The sequence below is a fragment of the Dasypus novemcinctus genome, chromosome 6, assembly GCF_030445035.2.
Source record: "Dasypus novemcinctus isolate mDasNov1 chromosome 6, mDasNov1.1.hap2, whole genome shotgun sequence".
NCBI lineage: Eukaryota > Metazoa > Chordata > Mammalia > Cingulata > Dasypodidae > Dasypus > Dasypus novemcinctus.
In genome coordinates this window covers 133,426,607-133,449,300 of record NC_080678.1, presented here as the reverse complement: position 1 = coordinate 133,449,300, position 22,694 = coordinate 133,426,607, and the positions used below count along the sequence as shown (strand labels likewise).

Genomic DNA, 22,694 nt, shown 5'->3' with positions numbered 1-22,694 from the left:
TGCTCTTTTTTTCCCTTCCAAAAATCCAGTCCTTGCTTATCTCATTACAGGTATTTTTTTATTCTTTCTGTATCCATTTTATTTGCCTTTAAAAAATTGTTGTAACATATATACCTCAAAAAATTTCCCATTTTAACCACTTTCATGTGTACGAATCAGTGATGTTAATTATTTTTACAATATTGTTCTTTGAGCACCACCATCTATTACCAGAACTTTTTCATCACCCCAAATAGAAACTCTGTACGCATTAAGCAGTAACTCCCAATTTACCCCAATTCCCCAGCACTGGTAACTTCTAATCTGTCTTCTGTCTCTCTGTATTTACTTATTCTAGGTATTTCATAGATGTGGATGCATACAATACTTGTCCTCTTGTGTCTGTCTTATTTCACTCAACATGATGTCTTTGAGGTTCATCCATGTTGTCACATGTCTCAGAATTCCACTCCTTTTTTATGGCTGAGTGATATTCCACAGTGTGTATATACTACACACAGTGTATACTCCTTTTGTCTATCCATTTACTTTTTGATGGACACTTGGGTTGCTTCCACCTTTTGGCTATGTACATTGGTGTATCAGTCAGTTGTCCTGTTTTAACTGTTAATGTATTCATTCAACAAGTATTTAATACCTAACGCCTGCCAGCTATATCTGTGTGCTAGGGAGATAGTTGCTGACAATATCATGACTCTGCTGTTGTGAAGCCTGCATTCTAATGGTAGAAGATAATGTAATGTGGTGTGTTGTTTATGAAAGTGCAATTAGGAAAAGGCCTCTTAGAGGTCACTGTGATGATTAACACAAATTTGGGTGAAGTGAGCCAGTGGGTTCTGAATATTCTGGCTAGATGGTATACCCCCTGCCACCAAGCTGAGATCAGAGTGTAGAATAGCAATGAACAAGGCTGTATATTGAAGTGAGTGTGTCTGGGGAGCGTGTAAGAGATGATATCAGTAGTAGTTGGGGCTCGGTTATGCTTGGTCTTACTGGCCATTGTGAATTCAGTAATTTTATCCTAATGAGGTAAAGTCTTTGGAATGTTTTGAGCAAGCGAGCACATGCTCTGATTGATATAAATCTCTAGCTATTGGGCAGTGGAAATGCTGGCAGAGGGTTGGGGAAAGAGGGTAAGAGTAAAACCAGGGAGATCAGTTAGCCAGAGTCAATGGGAAGGATGATTGTGGATTGTATTAGTTGGGAAATTGTGAAAGTTAGGTGATATGATTGAACTCTTGATATATTGTGAAGTTGTAGCCAAATAGGATTTGCTGTTAGATTGGGTTATGGGTATATGAAAAAGAATAATCAAGGATAATCTGAGAGGTTTTATCCTGAGACACTGGATACATGGTGATACTTTTGACTGAGATGGGGGAAATGGGAAGCAGCAGTTTTGGGAGGAAATAAGCAAACATATAGGTTATCTAATCAAATATTGTCATATAAAATGGTAGTAATATTCTGTTCAGTATAGAAAGGACACAAATAAACATAAAATGTTGAAAAATGGTAGCATATAAGCCAATCAGAATCGTGTTCTAACATCCTCTAATTGTTTAGAAGAAATTTTATTGTTAAATAGGAATGATAAAATTTAATTGGAAAATGATACAAGTTTGTAACATGTACAGCTTTAAAACTTGATTGATTGATTGATTGATTTTTAGAGAGGTCGAACCCAGGACCTTGTACTTGGGAAACTAGTGCTCAAACCATTGAGCTGCACCTGCTTGCTCCCACAACTTTAAACTTTCATTTTATTTTTCTGGGTGACAATGGTCTTTGTATAGGGTTGATACCTTGGTTCAGCCATATGTGTACAAATGTATAATTTAAAAGCCCTGGAATGTGGGGGGGTAGAGGTCATTTCTGGGCTGCTTCTGCCCAGGTTGCTAAATCTGCCTCTTTCTAGCAGCCAGAAATATGGCTCACTTCTTCTGGAAAGCTGCCAGTTCCTTCACCACAGGAAAGCCCAGGGAATAGGCAGAGTCGATGAGGGAGTGGACAACCGAGGACAAGGGTATGTCTGCAGGGAAGGGCATTGTCCTGAGCTTTGATGTGGGCAACCTCATTCCTGTGCTTCAAGGTCACCAGGCCTGCCACCTTTCTCTTTCTGCCGGGGCCCCTTCTCAATTCCAGAAGGCAGGAAACAGTGGGTTGTCCAGCCTTGATTTCAAATGTCCTGTCAGGCTTTGCAGAAATCTTAGTGGCAGAGGAATGCCTTCTGCGGTGTCGTTTGTCTTCTTGTTGAATTCCTTGCAGACCTGGCTGATGGAGGTGCCTCGCTGACCCGCGCCTGGCCTGATGGCGGTGCCTCGCTGACCCGTGCCTGGCCTGATGGAGGTGCCTCACTGACCCGCGCCTGGCCTGGCCTGGCCTGCCTGGCAGTGGGCGGGATCACAGCTCCGGCCTCGGGCTCCCGAGTGGCCCGACTTAGTTTTGACAGATGTGGGGCTCGGGGACACAGTTCACCCCACAGGAGCAGCAAGAGTGCTTTAAAAGTTTTAAAGAGAAGAAAATGGAAAAGAAAGGAAATCACCACGTATATTGGATCAGACTAAAAAAAGATAATGAAACAATGGAAATGAACAATGGGATGAACACATGGAAACTGTAAATGAAACAGGAAACCAAATCCAGATATTTTAGTAATTACAGTATACTGAAAGGGTCTAAACTCTCTTATTAAAAGATATTGTCAGATTGGACTTTTAAAAATCTAGCTGCATGGTGTTTGAGAGCCATACCACCAGGGCTCCAGTGTGACCAATTTTAGTTTTTGAGTTTTTTTTTTTTTTTGAGCAATTCTGTGTAATGATTGTGGTTTCTTGACTTTTATATTTTTTTATAATTCATAAAAATTTAATTTGAATGAACAAAGGAAATTTACTTATGGTTTTTTAATTGAATAAAACCTATCTTGCAATTACCATATGAGCCACTTGGTCCCATTTATAATCTAAGAAACATTGTAAGATTGTAGTTGATCTTATTTTTCCTAAATTTGAAACAGTTTGCTATTTTATCACCTTAGCAGCTATTTAAACACCACTCATTAATTATGTCCAACAATGTGAAAATAGACTGAAATGCTAAGAAAATAGAAGAATGATGAATTTCCTTAGAAAGATAATGCAGGAGCTGATGTAGCTCAGTAGTTGAGTACTGGCTTCTTCCCACAAGCGAGGTCCTGGGTTCAATCCCCTGCCGATACCTAAAAAAATTATAATATTTACAATAGGGAAGTAAATTATCATTATTAAATCATCCTTCCGCTTTCTTATTGAATTTCCTAAAATATTGTGACGGCTATGATGAAGGTATAAAAGAAGCCTGGAGCAGAGCAGGTGTAGCTCAGTGACTGAGCATCTGCTTTGCATGCATGTGGCCCTGGGTTCACTCCCCAGTACCTCCTCAAAAAAATTATAAAAAAAGAGAAGCCTGGAGACAACATCTTTATAGTTTTTCTTTCTTTTTGAGATTTCATTGAACACAGTTGAGAATTCAGAATTTTTCATTTTCTGCCCTTAATGTCAAAGAGCAGAAAATTGACAAGAGGAAGACTTTTGACAATTATTACACAAATCAGAAGACAAATGCAGAGAGAAGCACCCTACACTCTAATGATGATGACTTAATTGGTTGTATAAGTGATCCTCAGACTGAGTTTTAGATGATATACTAGATGACTCAAGGTATGCTTCTGACCCTGTTGTAAGAACAGTCTGAATGTGTACTTACATTGGTCATTAGTGCTTTTTGTGAATTGCAGCTGGAATGCATATGTAGCCCACATAGTAGAATTTTCCTTTGAATGTGTGTATTAGTTATTTTTGAAATTTAATTTGGTGGTTGTATGTAAAATAGATAAGAGGGGATGAGGTCCCCATCTAGATCTCCATCTAATTGTTGCTTTGAGATCTCCCCTTACATTATTATCTACTATTTTCCTTGTGCTTCTACTTACTATTTTTTGACTTGTTGGGCTGATTCTGTTTTCTGTGAGGTTCCCCATTCCAGGACCAAGCAGTTAGTCAAACATTTGTTTTATTGTTGTTTATGTTTATTTCAAATTCTCTATCCATTTTTTTAAGTTACATTGGCAAAAGGTCAGATTATTGTGTTTTATTGCTGGAGGCCCTGTAATTTTCCCCTACTGCAAGTTATTTGTTTTTTTCCACACATACGAGAGCCAAGAAGGACGATGCCTTTGGGATCACTTTCACAACCAAAGGCTGGGTTATAATAAGACATTTGAGTATACATTTCCTTTTCCTGTGTTAACATTTATAAACTATGATAAATTATTCTCATTCTAGATTTCTTCATAGTTGATGACCTGGTGGAGAAGAGCCAGGAAAACCAAGACCAGCATCTGCAGGAAGTCGAGTTCATCAACAGCAAAACATTGTCTCAGGCAAGGAGTAGTACATTAGGAAAAACATTTTATCTGGACACAAACCCTGCTTCATCAAGAATATCTGGTAAATGTGACCCATATGGAATGAGTTTGAATTATATTTCAGAATTAATTATTAGTAATAGAAACTCTTTCGTAAATAAACCAGAGGAGTTTAATACACATGGGAAATTGCACCTCTGTACCAAGCATGAGAATCCTCATTCCAGAGAGGAACCTTTTGCATATGATGGAATTGGAAAAGCCATCGTGGAAACGAGGACCTGTTTCAGCATCACAATATTCAGACTTGGAAGCAGTCTTCTGAATATAATGAATGCAGGAAAGCCTTCCATGAGGAGGCAGCCCTCATACCCATAAAAGAGCATGCTCATGGGAGAAGCCCTGTGAGTATAATAAATATGCGAAAACCTTTTCTAATAATTTGACCCTTCTTGTCCACCACAGACCTTGCATAAGGGAGAGTCGCTGTGAATTTAATGACTGTGGGAGGAGGTCTGTTGGGGAAAAGTCAGCTCTAATTAATCACCGTAGAGTTCTGGTGGGGGAGAAATACGTTGAGTGTAACGTGAGTGAGAAGAGTTTCAGCAGAAAGTCACTCTCCACTCACACTCAGAGAACTTATAAAGGAGAGAGTACATTTGACTCTAATGAAAACTGGGAGATATTCTGCAAGAAGCCAGATTTCACTGAGCATCAACAGACACATATAGGAAAGAAAGCCTATAAAACTAATCAGTATACTGGTGCATTTTGCAAGAAGCCAAACCTTCCTACATATCAGAAAACAGATATAGTAGAAAAATTTTATGAATGTAGTGAATGTGAGATAACCTTTGGCCATAAATATTCTCTTATCTTATCTGAAGGAAACTATGTTAGTTTGGGATTTGGGTTTAATTTGGGAATTAAAACTTTGATCTTAAAGTATTATCTTAGAATACCTGTTTCAGATATGATGCATTTTTGTTGAAGGTATTCTGCTATAGACATACTGTGGAAAGGAATCTTTTATGGTTCCTTTTGAATCATGAAATGTATAAGGTTTCCCATACTTAATATCTATGTATTTTTTTGTTTTAATGGAAATTTTTGATAAGATTATTTTAGATTGTAAACTGCATTTGTAAGAAATCATAGTAATCCCATGTACCCTTTACCTAATTTTTCCAAAGATAACTTCTTGCAAAACTATAGCACAGTATCACAAACAGGATAATGGCATTGATGCAATGCACTGATCATGTTCACATTTTCCTAATTTTACTATTCTCATTTATGTGTGTGTGTATTTAGTCCTGTACAGCTTTATCACATGTAGGTTTGTGTATCCACCACCATAGTCAGGATAAAGAACTATTCCATTACCACAAGGATTTTGTGTGCTGTCCTTTTATAATGATCACCCACCTCCCTCTTGTGCCCCTCATCCATCCCTAACTCCTGGCAGCCAGGAATGTGTGCTTCATTTCTAAATGTTGTCACTTTAAAAATGCTGTATGAATGGGAACATACAGCATGTAACTTTTTAAAAGTGGCTTTTTTCACTCAGCATAATTCCCTGGAGATTCATCCAAGTTTTTATGTATATCAATAATTTGTTCCTTCTTACTGCTGAGTAATATGCCATGGTATGGGTGTACTGCAGTTTATTGGCTATTCACCTGCCGAAGGACATCTGGGCTATTTCCATTTTTTGTCTATGATGAATAAAGCTGGTATAACATGGTTAGAGATTTTTGTGTGAACATAAGTCTTCATTTCTCTGAGATGCATGCCCAAGAGTGCAGTTGCTGCATGGTAGGGTAGTGCATGTGTATTTTTTGAGAAATTACCATACTTTTCCAGAGTGGCTGCACTATTTTACATTTCCACCAGCAATATATTAGTGATCCAGTTTCTCCATATCCTCACCAGCATTTGATATTGTCACTATTTTTAAATTTTAGCCATTCTGATAGGTGTGTAGTAATATATCATTGTGGTTTTAATTTGCAGTTCCCTGATAGCTGATGGTGTTGAACATCTTTTCATGTGATTATTGCCAGCTGTAAATATTCTTCGGTGAAATGTCTCTTCATGCAACCCTCTTTCTAATTGGATTTCCCCCCCTTTTTTAATATCTTTTTTTTAAAGATACATAGATAACACAAAATGTTACATTAAAAAATATGAGGTTCCCATACATCCCACTCCCCACACCCCCACTCCTCCCACATAGATAACTTCTTTCATTAGTGTGGTACATTCATTGCATTTAATGAGTTTTAATGGTTGAATTTTGAGAGTTCTTTATTCTAAATACTAGTATTTTGCCAGATATGTGATTTGCAAATAATTTTCTCCTAGTCTGTAGCCTGTCTTTTCATTCTCTTCACATGATCTTTTGCAGAGTGAAAGATTTTTGGCTCCGCTGAGCTGGTATTTTGTTTTGCTTGTTGTTGTGGTGGTTGCTTTTTAGGAGGCACTGGGAACTGAACCTGGGACCTCCCATGTGGGAACCAGGTGCTCAACCACTTGAGCCATGTCCACTCCCCAGAATGAAAGTTTTTAATTTTGATGAAGTCCAGTTTATTAATTTTTCCTTTTATGGATTGTACTTTGGTGTCAAGTATAGGAATTTTTTGCCTCTTGCTTGATTGTGAAGATTTTCTCCCATTTTTTTCTAAAAGTTTATATCTTTATTTTCTCTTAAAAATTTTTTTAGCAAATCAATTTTGTTGATATGTATTAATAAAGCATACAATTCATTCAAAGTGTACAATCATTGGTATTTGGTATAATCACATAGTTGTGCATTCATCACTTCAGTCGTTATTAGAGCATTTTCATTATTTCAGTAATAATAATTGACAAAAAACAGACAAACAAGAAAATTCTTCAGCTCTCAATTGCTCTTGTTTCCCCTGCTGTACATAGCTGCTATTTCTAGCTATTCTTTCAGTAGTCAGAAATAGTTTTATTGAGATATATTTACATAGCATATGATCTACCCAAAGTGTATAATCAATGGATTTTAGTATAATCACAATATTGTGCATTCATCACCACAAGAAACTTTAGAACAGTTTTATTCCAAAAAGAAAAACTCCATACCCATTGGCATTTCTTCCCCAGCCCTACCTAACTACTAATCTAATTTCATCTTTATAAATTGATTTATATTTACATTTTATATAAATGGAATCGTACAATATTTTGCTCAATATATTTAGTTCATAGTAACATAATCATACAATATTTGTCCTTTTGTGTCTGGCTTTTCTCAACCTAATGTCCTCTTGGTTCATCCATGTTGTCATATGCTTTATGACATTTCTTCTTACAGCTGTGTAATTTTCATCATGTGAAATATCAGTTTGTTTATCCGTTCATTGGTTGATGGACACTTGGGTTGTTTCCAGCTTTTGGCAATCATGAATAACGCTGCTGTGTACTTCGGTGTGCAGATGTCTGTTCGTGTCACTGCTCTTAGTTCTTCCAGGCATATATCCAGTGGTGGTATTGTAGGGCCACATGGCAAATCTATATTCAACTTCTTTAGGAACTTCCAAACAGTTCTCCACAGTGGCTGTACCATTCTGCATTCCCACCAACAGTGAATAAGTGTTCTTATCTTTCCACATCCTCTCCAACTCTTGTAGATCTCTGTCTTTTTAAATAGTGGCCATTCTCACAGGTGTGAAATAACTCATTTTTATCTCTGACTTGCATTTCTCTGATTGCTAGTGATGTTGAACATTTTTTCATGTTTTTTTTTTCCAATTGTATTTCTTCTTTGTACATATGTCTGTTAAGTCTTTTGCCCATTTTTAAATTGGGTTGTTGGTCTTTTTATTGTTGAGTTGTAACATCTCTTTATGTCATGGATATTAAATCCTTATCAGATGTGATTTCCAAATATTTTCTCCTATTGAGTTGCCAACCTTTTTACCCTTTTGACATAGTACTGTGAGATGCAAAAGTGTTTAATTCTGAGGATCTCCCATTTATTTATTTTTTTGTTGCTTGTGCTTCAGTGTAAGGTCCAATAAACCACCACCTACTACACAATCTTTGAGATGCTTCCCTATGTTATCTTCTAGGGGTTTTATGGTCCTGGCTTTTATATTTAGGTCTTTGATCCATTTTGAGTTGATTCTTATATAGGGAGAAGCTATAGATATCCAGTTCTCCCAGCACCATTTGTTGAAGAGACTGTTTTGTCCTGTTAACATGGCTTTAGTATGTTTGTCAAAAACCAGTTGGCCATAGAGATGAAGGTTTATTTCTGTTTGTCAATTCTATTCCACTGATGGATGTGTCTGTCATAATGCCAATACCATGCTGTTTTGACCACTGTTGCTTTGTAGTATGTTTCAAGGTCAGGCAGTGAAATTCCTCCCATGTCACTCTTCTTTTGTAGAATGCTCTTGGCTATTTGGGTACACTATCCCTTCCAAATAAATTTGGTATTTGCCTTTTCTATTTCTTTAAAGTAGGTTATTGGGATTTTGATTGGTGTTGCATTGAATCTATAAATCAGTTTGGGTAGGATTACCATCTTCAAGATACTTAGTCATCCAGTCCACAAACATGGAATGTCCTTTTTTTTGGCCAATAACTTAATAGTGTATTAGTTAACAATATTGTAAATATTTAAAAATTACTTAATATAAATAATTGGCAACAAACTATTCCATTACAGAGTTAAATTACAAGTACAACAGACAGACTGGAGATTTAGACACCTGGAAGATAACAATAAAGTAAAATATTTAACCAAAATTTTAAGCTGAAGGTGTTTACCTAGTGTCCATAAAAGCGTGGGTTCTCTTTTCCTTTAGGAAAAAAACAAAAGACAAAATGGCTTTAACATCCCATTAGGAATATAAAATAAAATCAACTGAGAATACTAACTTGCATATCAAAAATCATTTATAATTGCAATCCAAATACTCCATAAACCACTTGTGTGATTCTATGCAGAAACTGGAAATTAGAAACTAGTTGCTTTAATAGTACAAAGATTTCAGCTCCAAAAATAGTTCATGGTATGTCTTTCTGTTTGTTTAGGTCTCTGTTGATTTCTTTTAGCATTGTTTTGTAGTTTTCTGAATACAGGTCCTGTACTACTTTGGTGAAATTGATTCTTAAGTTTTTGAGTCTGTTCATTGCTATTGTAAATGGAATTTCCCCTCTGAATTCCTGCTCAGATTGTTCAGTACTAGTTTAGAGAAACATTATTGATTTTTGCATGTTGATCTTGTATCCTACCACTTTGCTGAACTCATTTATTAGCTCAAGTAGCTTTATCATAGACATTCCAGAATTTTCTAAATATAGGGTCATGTCATCTACAAATAGTGAATGTTTTACTTCCTCTTTTCCTTTTTGGATACCTTTTATTTATTTATTTTTTCTTGTCTCATTGCTGTAGCTAGAACTTCTAGTGTAGTGATGAATAACAGTGGTGACAGTGGGCATCCTTGTTTTGTTCCTGATCTTAAAGGGAAAGCTTTCATCCTTTTCCTATTGAGGACAATGCTGGCTGTGGGTTTTTCACATATGCCTCTTAGCATATTGAGGAATAATCCTTCTCTTTCTTTTTTTTCCAAAGATTTATTATTTATTTCTCTCCCCTTCCCCGCTCCCCCCCCACCCCAGTTGTCTGCCCTCTGTGTCCATTTGCTGTGTGTTGTTCTGTGTCTGCCTGTATTCTTGTCAGCAGCACCAGGAATGTGTGTCTCTTTGTTGCGTCATCTTGCTGCATCAGCTCTCCATGTGTGTGGTGCCATTCCTGGGCAGGCTGCACGTTTTTTGTGCTGGGTGACTCTCCTTTGAACCTTGGGCCTCCCATTTGGTAGGCGGATGCCCTACCCATTGGGCCACATCTGCTTCCCATATCCTTCTATTTCTATCATTTGAAGTGTTTTTATCAAGGAAGGGTGCTGGACTTTGTTGAATGTCTTTTCTGCATCAATTGAGATGATCATATGTTTTTTTTTTCCCCTTCAATTTGTGTGGTGTATTACTTTGATTGATTTTCTTATGTTAAACCAGCCTTGCATACCAGAAATAAATCCCACTTGATTGCGAAGTATAAGTCTTTTGATAAGCTGTTGGATTTGATTTGCAAGTATTTTGTTGAGAATTTTTGCGTCTATGTTCATTAGAGAGATTTGTCTGTAATTTTTTGTACTGTCCTTATATTGCTTTGGGATTAGGGTGATGTTGGCTTCATGAAATGTGTTGGGTAATTTTCCTTCCACTTCAAGTTTTCGGAAGAGTTAAACAGGATTGGTGTTACTTCTTCATGAAATGCTTGGTGGAATTCTTTGTTGGGAGATTTTTGATGATGGATTTAATCTCTAAATGTGATTGGTTTGTTAAGTTCTAGTATTTGTATTAGCGTCAATGTAGATTGTACATTTCTAGGAATTTGTACATTCATCTAGGTTGTCTAGTTTGTTGGCATAAAATTTCTCATTATATCCTCTTATGATCCTTTTTATTTCTATGGTGTCAGTTGTAACTTCCCCCTTTTCATTTCTGATTGTATTTATTTGTATCTTCTCTTATTTTTCTTGTTGGTCTAGCTAAGGGTTTGTTATTTTTGATCTTCTCAAAGAACCAGCTTTTGGTTTTGTTGATTTTCTCTACTGTTTTTTTGTTCTCGATTTCATTTTTCCTGCTCTGATTTTTATTACTTCTTTCCTTCTGCTTGATTTGGGATTTGTTTGCTGTTTTTTTCCTAGTTTCTCCAGTTGTTCACTTAGGTCTTTGATTTTAGCTCTTCCTTCTTTTTTAATATAGGCATTTAGGGCTATAAATTTCCCTCTCAAGACTGTCTTCACTGTGTCCCATAATTTTTGATAACTTGAGTTCTCATTTTCATTTGTCTCAATATATTTACTGATTATACTTACATTTCTTCTTTGACCCACTGATTATTTAAAAGTATATTGTTTAGATCCATATATTTGTAAATTTACATCCTTCCTGTCAAATATTGATTTCCAGTTTCATTCCATTATGATCTGAAAAGGTGCTTTGTATAATTTCAATCTTTTTATATTTATTGAGAGCTGCATTGTTCCCAACATACGGTCTATCCTGGAAAAAGATCCATGGGCACTTGAGAAGAATGTATAACCCGCTGAGTTTAGGTGTAATGTTCTGTATATATCTGTTAGGTCTAACCTGTTTATCATGTTGTTCAATTTCTCTGTCTCCTTGTTGATCTTCTGTCTAGTTCTATCTACGATGTGAGTGGTCTGTTGAAATCTACTATTTTTCCCCCCTCCAGATGGCTCCCTTGTCTGTCTGCTTGTTGTTTGCTTGCTGTGTCTGCTTGTCTCTGCATGTTGTTTGCTAATCGTGTCTGATTATTGTCTGCTCATCTTCTTTAGAAGACACTGGGAACCAGACCCACACAGGACCTCCCATGACCTCCCATGTGGCAGGTGGGTGCCCAACTGCTTGAGCCACATCTCCTCCCTGCTTGCTGTGTCTGCTTACTTGTCAGCTTGTTGCCTCAGTTTGTTGCATCATCTCATTGTGTCTGTTTGTCTTCTTTAGGAGGCACTGGGAACTGAATCCAGGACCTCCTTTGTGGGAGGTGGGTGCTCAACTGCTTGAGCCACATCTGCTCCCCCTCCTTTATTGTAGAGATGTCTATTTCTCCCTTCAGTTTTGTCAGTTTGTCTTATGTATTTTGGAGCACCCTGGTAGGTCCATAGATATTTACAACTGTTCTATATTCCTATGGACTGTCTCTTTTATTAATATATAATGGAAAAACATTTTTAAAAAGTCAATTTTAAAAAAAGACATGGAATGAAAAAAAGGTGCAGAGTTTTCTGTAAAAAAATATATATATATTTATATATATAAAATGGCTTTCTTATCTCATAACTTTTTTGCAATGAAAGTCTGCTTTGTCTAATATTAGTATAGCTAGCCCTGCTCTTTTTGGGTTATTATTTGTGGGAAGTATCTTTTTCCAACTTTTTACTTTCAGCCTGTTTTTATCACTGGGTCTAAGGTGAGTCTCTTGTAGGCAGCATATGGTTGGCTGATGTTTTTTTATCCATTCAGTCAGCCTATATCTTTTTTTTTTTTTTCCTTTTTAGCTACTGGGGCTAGTGTTGAACCCGGGACTTCGTATGTGGGAAGGCTGTGCTCAACCACTGAGCCACATGGGCTCCCCTAAGCTGTTTTTTTTTTTTTAAGGAGGCACGGGGAACTGAACCCAGGAACTCCCATGTGGGAAGCAGGCCCTCACTGCTTGAGCCACATTTGCTCCCTAGCCTATTTTTTTTTGAAGATTTATTTACTTTATTTTCCTTTTTTATCTACCCACCCCCTCCTTCAGATGGTTCTCTCCTCTGCTCACTGTTTGCTCACCTTCTCCAGGAGGCACTGGCAACTGAACCTGGGACCTCTCATAAGGAGGTGAGTGCCCAATAGCCTGAGCCACACTTGCTTCCCACAGGCTGCGGTGTCTGCTGGCTTGTGGCATCTACTTGTTGCAGTGGGGGTGGTGTCTGCTGGCTTGGGGCATCTACTCATTGCAGTGGGGCAGTGTCTGCTCATCTTCTTTTAGGAGGCACTGGGATCCAAACCTGGGACCTCCCGTGTGGTAGGCAGGTGCCCAATTGGTTAACCCACATCTGCTTCCCAGCCTGTATCTTTTGATGGGGAGTTTAGTCCATTCATATAGTCAATGATATTACTGTAAATGCATTATTTAATTCCACCATTTTATTCTTTGTTTTTCATATGTCATATCTTATTTTCATCTGTTTACTCCTTTGATTATCCTTTATGCTTTTCTTCTATACTTCCCTCCAAGCCTCTCTCTTTTTTTTTTTAAGATTTATTTCATTTCTTTCTCTCCCTTTCTCCTCCTACCCTCCTGTTGTCTGCTCTGTGTCCATTTGCTGTGTGTTCTTCTGCATCCCCTTGTATTATCAGGTGGAACTGGGAATCTGGTCTCTTTTTTGTTGCGTCATCTTGCTGCGTCAGCTCTCTGTGTGTGTGGTGCCACTCCTGGGCAGGCTGCACTTTTTTCATGTGGGGCGGCTCTCCTTGTGGGGCACACACCTTGTGTGTGGGGCACCCCTACACAGGGGTGCCCTTGAGTGGCAAGACACTCCTTGTGCATGGCATGCTGCACATGGGCCAGCTCACCACATGGGTCAGGAAGCCCTGGGTTTGAACCCTGGACCTTCGTTGTGGTAGGTGGATGCTCTATCAGTTGAGCCATGTCTGCTTCCCTCAAGGCTCTCTTTTGTCTTTTTCTCTGAGGCCCTAGGCTTTCTTTAATATTCCGCACAAAGGTAGATCCTTTTTTACGAACTCTCTTAGTTTCTGTTTGTTTGTGAATATTTTAAGCTTGCCTTTATATTTGAAGGACAATTTTGTTGGATAAAGAATTTTCTTTTTTTTTAAAGATTTATTTTTTATTTATTTCTCTCCCCTCCCCTCCTCATTGTCTGCTCTCTGTGTCCATTCACTGTGTGTTCTTTCTGTGTCCGCTTCTATTCTTGTCAGCGGCCCAGGAATCTATGTCTATTTTTGTTGCGTCATCTTGCTACATCAGCTCTCTATGTGTGTGGCACCACTCCTGGCTGGGCTTTCTTTCGCGCTGGGTGGCTCTCCTTATGGGGCGCACTCCTTGTGTGTGGGGCTTCCCTATGCGGGGGACACCCCTGGGTGGCACAGCATTCCTTGTGCACGTCAGTACTGCGCATGGGTCAGCTCCATATGGGTCAAGGAGGCCCAGGGTTTGAACCCTGGACCTCCCATGTGGTAGGCAGATGCTCTATCCACTGAGCCAAGTGTGCTTCCCTTGTGTCATCTTGCTGCATCAGCTTTCTGAGTGTGTGACACCACTTTTGGGCAGGCTGTGCTTTTTTTGTGTAGGGCGGCTCTCCTTGCAGGGCACACTTCTTGTGTGTAGTGCTCCCCTATGTGGGAGACACCCCTGCATGGCACGGCATCAGCATTGTGTGTGGGTGAGCTCACCAGATGGGTCAGGAGGCCCTGGGTTTGAATCCTGGACCTCCCATATGGTAGGTGGACACTCTATCAGTTGAGCCACATCTGCTTCCCTGGACAAAAAATTTTCAGCTGGTAGGTTTTATCTTCCAGTATCCTCATTGTACCGTATCACTGTCTTCTTGCCTTCATGGTTTCTGATGAGAAATCCACCCAGTTTTACTGGGCATCCCTTGTGTGTGATGGTTTGCTTCTCATTTGCTACTCTCAGAATTTTCTCTTTATCTTTGACAGCTGACATTCTGAGTAGTATGTGTCTTGGACTAGGTCTCTTCTCATTTGTTCTGATATACTCTGGACTTCTTGGAAATGTAAGTTCATTTCTTTTGTGAGAGTTGGCAAATTATCAGCTATTTCTGCAAATACTCTTTTTGTTCCCATTCCCTTTTCTTGTCCTTCTGGAACTCCCATGACATATACTTTGTTGCATTTGTTATCACTGAACTACCTGAACCATGCTCAGTTTTTTCCATTCTTTTCTCTCTTTGTTCTTTTCTCTCTTTAATTTCAGCTGTTCTGTCTTTGGTATCACTTATTCTTTCTTCTATCATTTTGATATGTTGTTGTATGCTTCTAATTGTTTTTTTCTTTTACTATAATGAACTTTATTTTTAAAGAGGTTTTAGATCACAGAAAAGTTACGTTGAAAGTATGAGGGATTCCCATGTATGCCCCTTCCTCTCCCACATCATCCCCTATATATATTTTAAATGTATCAGTACAATTTATTATGATGTATCTGTAAAATCCACTCATTAAAAAAATGCACATTTAAAACATGACTCACTTGTGGTATCTAAACCCAGTGTAATCTAAAAAATAAAACTATCATTGTGACACTTATCAGTACTTCACACATCTAACAAATACTGAAGGAGGCAACTGTCTTGTTATAACTTCTTTAATGCCAAGAACTTAAGCACAAATCAAAATTAAGAGAAACTTCAGAATGTTCAATTTGCATGCATTTTTGGCTGAGCTTTTGAAGATTCCACATGTAACAGAACCACAACTTTGAATCAAAATTAATATTAAAAACATTTAAGCCATGTGACAAACTTACTGCACAGAGGGAAGGAAAACAGAGTGTATAGTAACAGCACTATGTTTCTAGGAGAGAAAGCAATCACTTATTTCCTTTATCATAATACAAAAGTCAATGAGTCAGCGTTTTAATAACACTAAGTTACTTACTATTTAAGAATTTGCTTTTCAAGTTTTGTCTTTAAAATGTATCCATCCATATATTTGGATTAAATTAAATTTATACATCAATAACATTTTGCTCTTTTTTAATATTATATCTTTCATTTATTTTTAAAAGATACATAGGTCATACACAATATTACATTAAAAAATATAGGAGATTCCTCTTCCAGAATTCTAATCTTAACTATAAACCATAATTTACCAAAACATAGTCCAAACACTATATAATAATGCTACTGTTTCAATTTATATACTTCATCTGAAAAACTTACCTTACAAAGAGGAATTTTGCCCTGTTCTTCCAGATTAAATGTCTCTATGTCTAAAACTTCAAACGATGAGAAAAAAAGATTCAAATAATTCATGCTATGCATTTTCCATCATCGGGCTTTGATAAAAACAGAGCCACCTGGTTTTGGGGCACCATCTCAGTGACAGTCTCTACAGTCTCTACAGAAGCAGACACAATAACCAGTGTTTTATTTGTGGAAGCTGTCTTCTGTTTCGCAGCAATAGCTGCAGAAACAGGAATGATCTCTTCACTTTCAAAGTCATAGTTAGGAATTGACTTTGGTGAGAAATCTGTTACTTCTGATGATTCACTCTTTCTTTTCACTTTTTTATTTTTTAAACAATACTTTGATTACATAAATGTTACAGAGAATATATAGGGGATTCCCATATGCCCTTCTCCCCACACCTCCCACATTTTCCCATGTTAGCAACATCTTTCATCAGTGTGGTACATTCGTTGCAATTCATCGACACATTTTGGAGCATTGTCACTAAGCATGGATTATAGTTTACATTGTAGTTTACACTCTCTCCCATTCGATTCTAAATTATGGCCAGATATATAATGGCTTATATCTGTCATCATCATGTCATTCAGGATGATTCCTAAGTCTCAAAAACACCCCCTATTACACGTGTTTTTCCCTCTCCCTAACCCCAGAACATTCATGGGTCACTGCCTCCAAAACAATGATATTTCCTCTATTGCTAGAATCACAGTAAGTCTATAGTAGAATTCTAGTAGGTTTATTTTAGTCCATAGTTCATTTCTCAATCCTGAGGACTCTGGGATGGTTTGCCCACTCCATTAATTGAGGGGCTTTGATTTCATACATCTGCTGGATGGGACACTCTTGCTTGCAATTGTAGGCACTCTTGGTTCCTTGGTATGTTGTTTGTCCATCATCTCCTCCCTGTTAGTTGTCCTGAGTGAGTCCATTGAATTGGAGAGTAGGTGTTGCAACTCCATTGAGATTCATGTCTCAGTTGGCACATGGACAGCTCAAAGATTTAAGTCTCTTGGATGTCCACCTACCAACTCTAGTACTAATTATAGGTTCAAATAGAAGGACAGAAGAACCTGCATAGGGAAACCACTGCTGGGTCTAACTCTGTCACACTGGGGAACATAAATACCAGATTAGGGCTTTCTGGCAAGAGGCCAAATTCCTGAGCTATCTGCCCTTACTACAGGATCTGGATGTCTCCGTATCCCTGAGGAACTTCACTATTTGGGGTAGTACCTACTTTGGCTGTCAATGAAATCCTGTTGGTATGTGCATAAGCACTATCTCTGGGATGGCCTCCTGACTCACTTTCAAGTCTCAGCCATACAAGCTCATTTGTCTTTAGCTTTCCCCCATTTTGGTCAAGATTTTTTTTTTCCAGATGCATTGATTGTTTTCATCATGCCCCAAGCTGGGGGGGGGGGGGGAGCTATTGCTTTTGATTCACTCTTTTTAATCTTCTATGCCACTTTCTGCTTCTCCTGAAGTGTTCTCACCTGAGAAAGGTCTTCTTTCCATATTTCAGGGTTCATCGAATAGATGTGAAGGGATACTCGATAACTTCAAATTGCTTCATCCATTTTATTCTTTGGCTCTCTGTTGTCATATTGTTCTATTGTCTGTCTTCTTATCCTTTAGTTTACACTCTTCCTAATAATCTTTATTTCTAAACTCTTCTCCAAATCTCTCACCCTTGATTTTTCCTTTCAGGCTGCAGCACCTCCTTTAGTATCTTTTGCAAATCTGGTCTTTTGGTATCATATTTTATCAGTTTTTATCTGTGAAGACTTTAAACTTACCCTCATTTTTAAAGGACAGCTTTGCTGGATACGGAATTCTTGCTGGCAGTTTTATTCTTTCAGTACATTAAATGCATAATACCACTCTTTTCTCTCTTCCATGGTTTCTGATGAGAGGTCTGCACTTAATCTTATCTAGTTTTCCTTGTATGCGATGCTTTGCTTTTCTCTTGCTGCTTTCAGAATTCTCTCTCTCTGTTATTTGTCATTCTGAATAGTAGGTGTCTTGGGTAGGTCTATTTGGATTTATTCTGTTTGGGATGTGTTGTCCTTCTTGGATATTGATATTTGTATAAGGGTTGGGAAGTTCTCAGTCATTATTTCCTCAAATATTCTTTCTGCCCCCTTTCCATTCTTTTCTTCTTCTGGGACCCCAGTAATGCAAATGTTTATGCATTTTGCATTGTCATTCAGTTCCCTGGGACTCTGTTCCATTTTTTCCATTCTCTTCTCTTTGTGTTCTCCTGTCTTTTCCAGTTCTGATGTTCTGTCTTCAAAATCACTGATTCTGTCTTCAAGCAATTCAAATGTGCTCTTATGTGCCTCTAATGTATTTTTAATCTTGTCTATCATGACTTTCATTCCCATAAATTCTGTTACTTTTCTTTGCAGGCTTTCAAATTGTTCTTTGTGCTCTCCCAGTGTCTTCTTAATATCCTTTACTTCTTTCGTCATATATTCTTTAAATTCTTTGAAGCGATTTGGAGAGTTGTGTGATTATCACTGATTAATTGTATTAAACCCTATATTTCTTCAGGATATTTGGTTAGTTCTTTTGGCTGGGCCTAGTATGGCTTGTAATTTTTTGCTGATGTCAAGGCATCAGGCATCTGAATATCTTGGTGTATTTCCTCTGATGGCTAATTTCTCTCTCTTGCCTATTGTTCCCCTTCGCCCCCAACAGCTCTTCTTTGATATTTTGTTCAACTTATTCTCAGACTTGAAAATTTCCCAGCTTAGGCTTTCAAAACCAGGCCAGGGAATCACCAGTAGGGTGCAGGTTTTCTCCCAGGGACTGGATACAGAGAGCACAGTTTTTGTCAGTGCAGTTTCCAGAACCGCCAGCAGATGGCACTAGACAGTGCATCTTTCCACAGAGGTGTTTCAGTCTTGGCTTTCCTGTGTTCCTTTGTTGAATCTCCAGATCAGAGATTCAAAGAGGGCTCTGCTGGCCGAATTCACTGAAGGAAAGCAGCCCATCCTCCCCTCCCTTTTCCTTTGAAACATCTGACAGGGAGGAAGATGTCTGTTCCCCTCTCAGTTGGCTACAGTGAGCCAGGGGTTTTACCCCAGCTTAATATCTTGGGGGTGAGGGAGGAGAGCCTCTCCTGGCTGCCTCAGGGGCTTGGGAACTCAGGTTTGTCTTTTTGGCTTCTTCACCTCTCTGTCCCTCACCCTTCTGGGAGTTGTGTAGCACTGTCCTGGTCTGCAGACCCTCACAGCAGTTCCCATGCACAGCTTTTGACTCTTTCTCTGGAGTTTTTGTGAGAGTATCCAGCTCTGCCTGTTAGCCCATCACTATCTTCCCACAATTCCCTCTAAAGTATTTTTGATCTCACCTATCATTTCTTTCATTCCCATGAGCTGTTACTTTTCTATTCAGGTTTTCAAATTCTTCTTTGTGCTCTCTCAATGTCTTTTTTTTTCTCCAAGATGTATTTTATTTTTTTCTTTCCCCTTCCTCCCCCATTGTCTGCTCTCTGTATCCATTCTCTGTGTTCTTCTGTGTCTGCTTCCATTGTCAGGCAGCACTGGGAAACTGTGTCTCTTTTTTTTGCTGTTGTTGCATCATCTTGCTGTGTCAGCTCTCTGTGTGTGCAGCGCCACTCCTGGGCAGGCTGTGCTTTTTTCAAACAGGGTGTCTATCCTTGCAGGGTGCAGTCCTTGCATGTGGGGCACCCCTACATGGGGACACCCCTACACAGGGACACCCCTACACAGGGACACCCCTGTGTGGCATGGTACTCCTTGCTAGCAGCAGCACTGCACATCAGCCAGCTTACCACATGGGTCAGGAGGCCCTGGGTATCGAGCCCTGGGCCCTCCATATGGTAGGAGGATGCTCTATCAGTTGAGCCATATCCGCTTCTTGACTCAATGTCTTCTTTCTTTCTTCTTATTTTAATTTTTTCATTTCTCTACCCTTCCTCACCCTCCCCCCTCCCAGTTGTCTGCTCTCTGTGTCCATTTGCTGTGTGTTCTTCCTTATCCACTTGTATTCTTGTCAGTGGCACAAAGAATCTGTGTCTCATTTTTTTTGTTGTTGTTGCATCATCTTGCTGCTTCAGCTCTCCATGTGTGTGGCACCACTCCTGGGCAGGTTGTACTTTTTTTGTACTGGGCAGCTCTCCTTACAGGGCACACTCCTTGCATGTGGGGCTCCCCTACGTGGGGAACACCCCTGCATGGCAGGTCACTTCTTGTGCGCATCAGCAGTGCATGTGGGTCAGTTCACAGCATGGATCAGGAGGCCCGGGGTTTGAACCTTGGACCTACCATGTGGTAGGGGGACTCCCTATCCGTTGGGCCAAATCCGCTTCACTCAATGTTTTCTTGATATCATTTATCTCTTTAACTATACTGTCTTTCAACTCATTAATTTGATTTTGGGAATTTGTGTGCATCTCATTAGTTTTTGCAAATCCTGCATCTCTTCTGGAGCTTTGATATGTTCCTTTTCTTGGGCCACATCTTCCATTTTCTTAGTATGGCTCATAGTTCTTTGCTGCTATCTAGGCATCTGATTAGGAAGTAGTTTGCTCAGATGCTCAATTTCTTTCTCTTTTGTAGGGATTTAGTGGAGGGAGGCTGTGTGTTACGGCTGTTCTTTGATTCTTGTTTCAACCTGGGTCTTTAGGATTGTCACTGTTAGTTGCTCAAAAGTGGGTTCTGGACCCAGTAATGGGCTGCAAACCTGCTTCCTAGAGCCTTGGGGAAGGAGGCTATAAAGGCCAGAAAAGCCTCTCTTATTTACTTTTAATTTCTTCATTGCAGATCTTTTGTCCTTCAGAAGATGGTGCTCTTTGGCAGTCCTCTCAGTTCAAAGACTGGTTGGAGTGTGTTTGCAGCAAGAGGGACCGGATCAATGTGATAGAGGATCTGCCTGGAGGCTGAGCCTCATAATTTAAACTTTCTCAGAGACAGTTCTCCAACCTTCACTGGCAGCCGCCTCCCTTTTCCCAGGTAGGAAATAATTCCACTGCCCTCTGTGTCTTCAACAACTAGTCCCAGTTAGTAGGGAGGGTATTTGAGGGGTTGGGTCTCTTTAGCCCCTTGCCAACTCCCAAGGCAAAAACTGGCACAGCCACACCTGGCCTGGAAGGGCTCATGGGACACAGCAGACCAAATCTGTGGGTCAAGAGCTGAGTCAGCCTTAGGCTGTGCCCTCTCTTTCCTGCTTCCTGGGAGGTGGTTCCCTGGGGCCCCCTTTGCATCTGCTGGCCCCAAGGTGGAGAATTCAAAAGTGTCTGTTGTGTGGGCGAGGTTGCCAGCAGGAGCAGCTGCCTCTTTATAACTTGCAGTTTGGTTATCACGGTTCTTTTCTTCTGTCCCTCTCTCTCCTGGGCTGTGTCCGGCCTTCACCCAGTGTTCTAAACCCTAGAAGATCCCCCCCCCCGACCCCCAGGCTGTTTCTGCCTGTCCTCTAGCTATTTTTCTGGGAGAGAAGAGAGTTTCATGTCTTTCTAGTTTGCCATCTTCCAGGAAGTGTATATATTAATAGCTTTATTCTATATTTAAGTCTGTGATTCATTCTGAGTTAGTTTGTGTATAAGGTGTGAAGTTTAACTTGAGGTTCAATTTTTGACCAGTTGGTCCAGCATCATTTGTTGAAAAGGCTATCCTTCCTTCATTGAGTTAATTTTGCACTTTAATAAAAAATTAATTATAACACTTGTGTGGGTCCATGTCTGGGTTTTCTTTTGTTTTATAGATCTGTGTCTGTCCCTCTGCTGATACTACACTGTCTTGATGGCCATAGTTCCACATAAAGCCTTAACTTCAAGTTTCCTCCACTTTATTTTCTTTGTCAAGATTGTTTTAGCTATGCTAGGACCTGTGTTTTTCCTCACAATTTTTAACAATAGGCTTATCTACATGTACAAAACCCTTGCTGAAATTTTGATAGGATGTGTATTAAATGTGTAGGTAAGTTTGGGGAGAATTGACATGCTTATTATGTTGAGTCTTTGAATCCATGAACATGGTACATTTCTCCATTTATTTAGTTCTTTGATTCTTTCATTAGCATTTTGTAATTTTCATCATGCATATCCTGTACATGTTAGTTTTATACTTAAGTATTTAATTTTCTTGGAATAAATAGTTTTGTGTTTTTACTTTTGGTTTCTGCCAGTTCATTTGTGGGTTGCAGAAATGCAATTATTTTTTGTGTGTGTGCTTTTTAAAATGTCTTTTTTAAAAAAGATAAATAGATCACACAAAATGCAATTGATTTTTGCATGTTCATCTTGTATCTTGTGAACTTGCTGAACTCCTTTGAGGTTTTTTTTTTTTGGTAGATTCATTGGGATTTTGTGTGTAGACTTTCATGTTGTCTGCAAATAGGGACAGTTTAAAATTTTATGGCTTTTTTTCTTTGCTCATTGCAGTTACTTAGAACTCAGTACAATGTTTAATAAGACTGATGAGAATAGACATCTTTGCTGGGTGAAAACATTGTCTTTTAACTTTAAGTATGACATTAGACTTTTTTGTAGATTCTTCGTATCAAGTGTTGGTGATTTCTCTGTGTTGGGTGTCCCCATGACACTCCCAGGTTTGGTGATTTTATTGGAGAACTCACAGGGACTCAGCATGTAGTCAGAGTCATGACTAATACTGATAACCGTGAAAAGAATCAAAGCAAAACCAGCCAAGGGAACAGGTGCATGGAAGTGAAGGTCAGAGGGAAAG

General features: G+C 39.0%; 1 protein-coding gene across 12 annotated transcripts in view; it reads left to right on the top strand.

The window, feature by feature from the left end:
* Positions 1-22,694, top strand: part of LOC131278845 (uncharacterized) — a 146,177-nt gene that overhangs the window by 49,144 nt on the left and 74,339 nt on the right. For 7 of the 12 annotated variants that reach the window (XR_011649135.1, XR_009186299.2, XR_009186298.2 and 4 more), the window contains 4 exons: positions 4,326-4,490; positions 11,818-11,871; positions 12,783-12,862; positions 20,775-20,963. Coding sequence is in view for 1 of the 12 variants with exons in the window: in XM_058299446.2 (XP_058155429.1) it covers positions 4,326-4,490; positions 11,818-11,871; positions 12,783-12,862; positions 20,775-20,894 (419 nt within the window). In the remaining 11 variants the exon portion in view is untranslated. Of the gene's footprint in view, positions 1-4,325; positions 4,491-4,574; positions 4,813-11,817; positions 11,872-12,782; positions 12,863-20,774; positions 22,118-22,694 lie in introns of those variants that run through there. The other 5 variants (XR_011649137.1, XR_011649138.1, XM_058299446.2 and 2 more) reach the window with 5 other exon arrangements.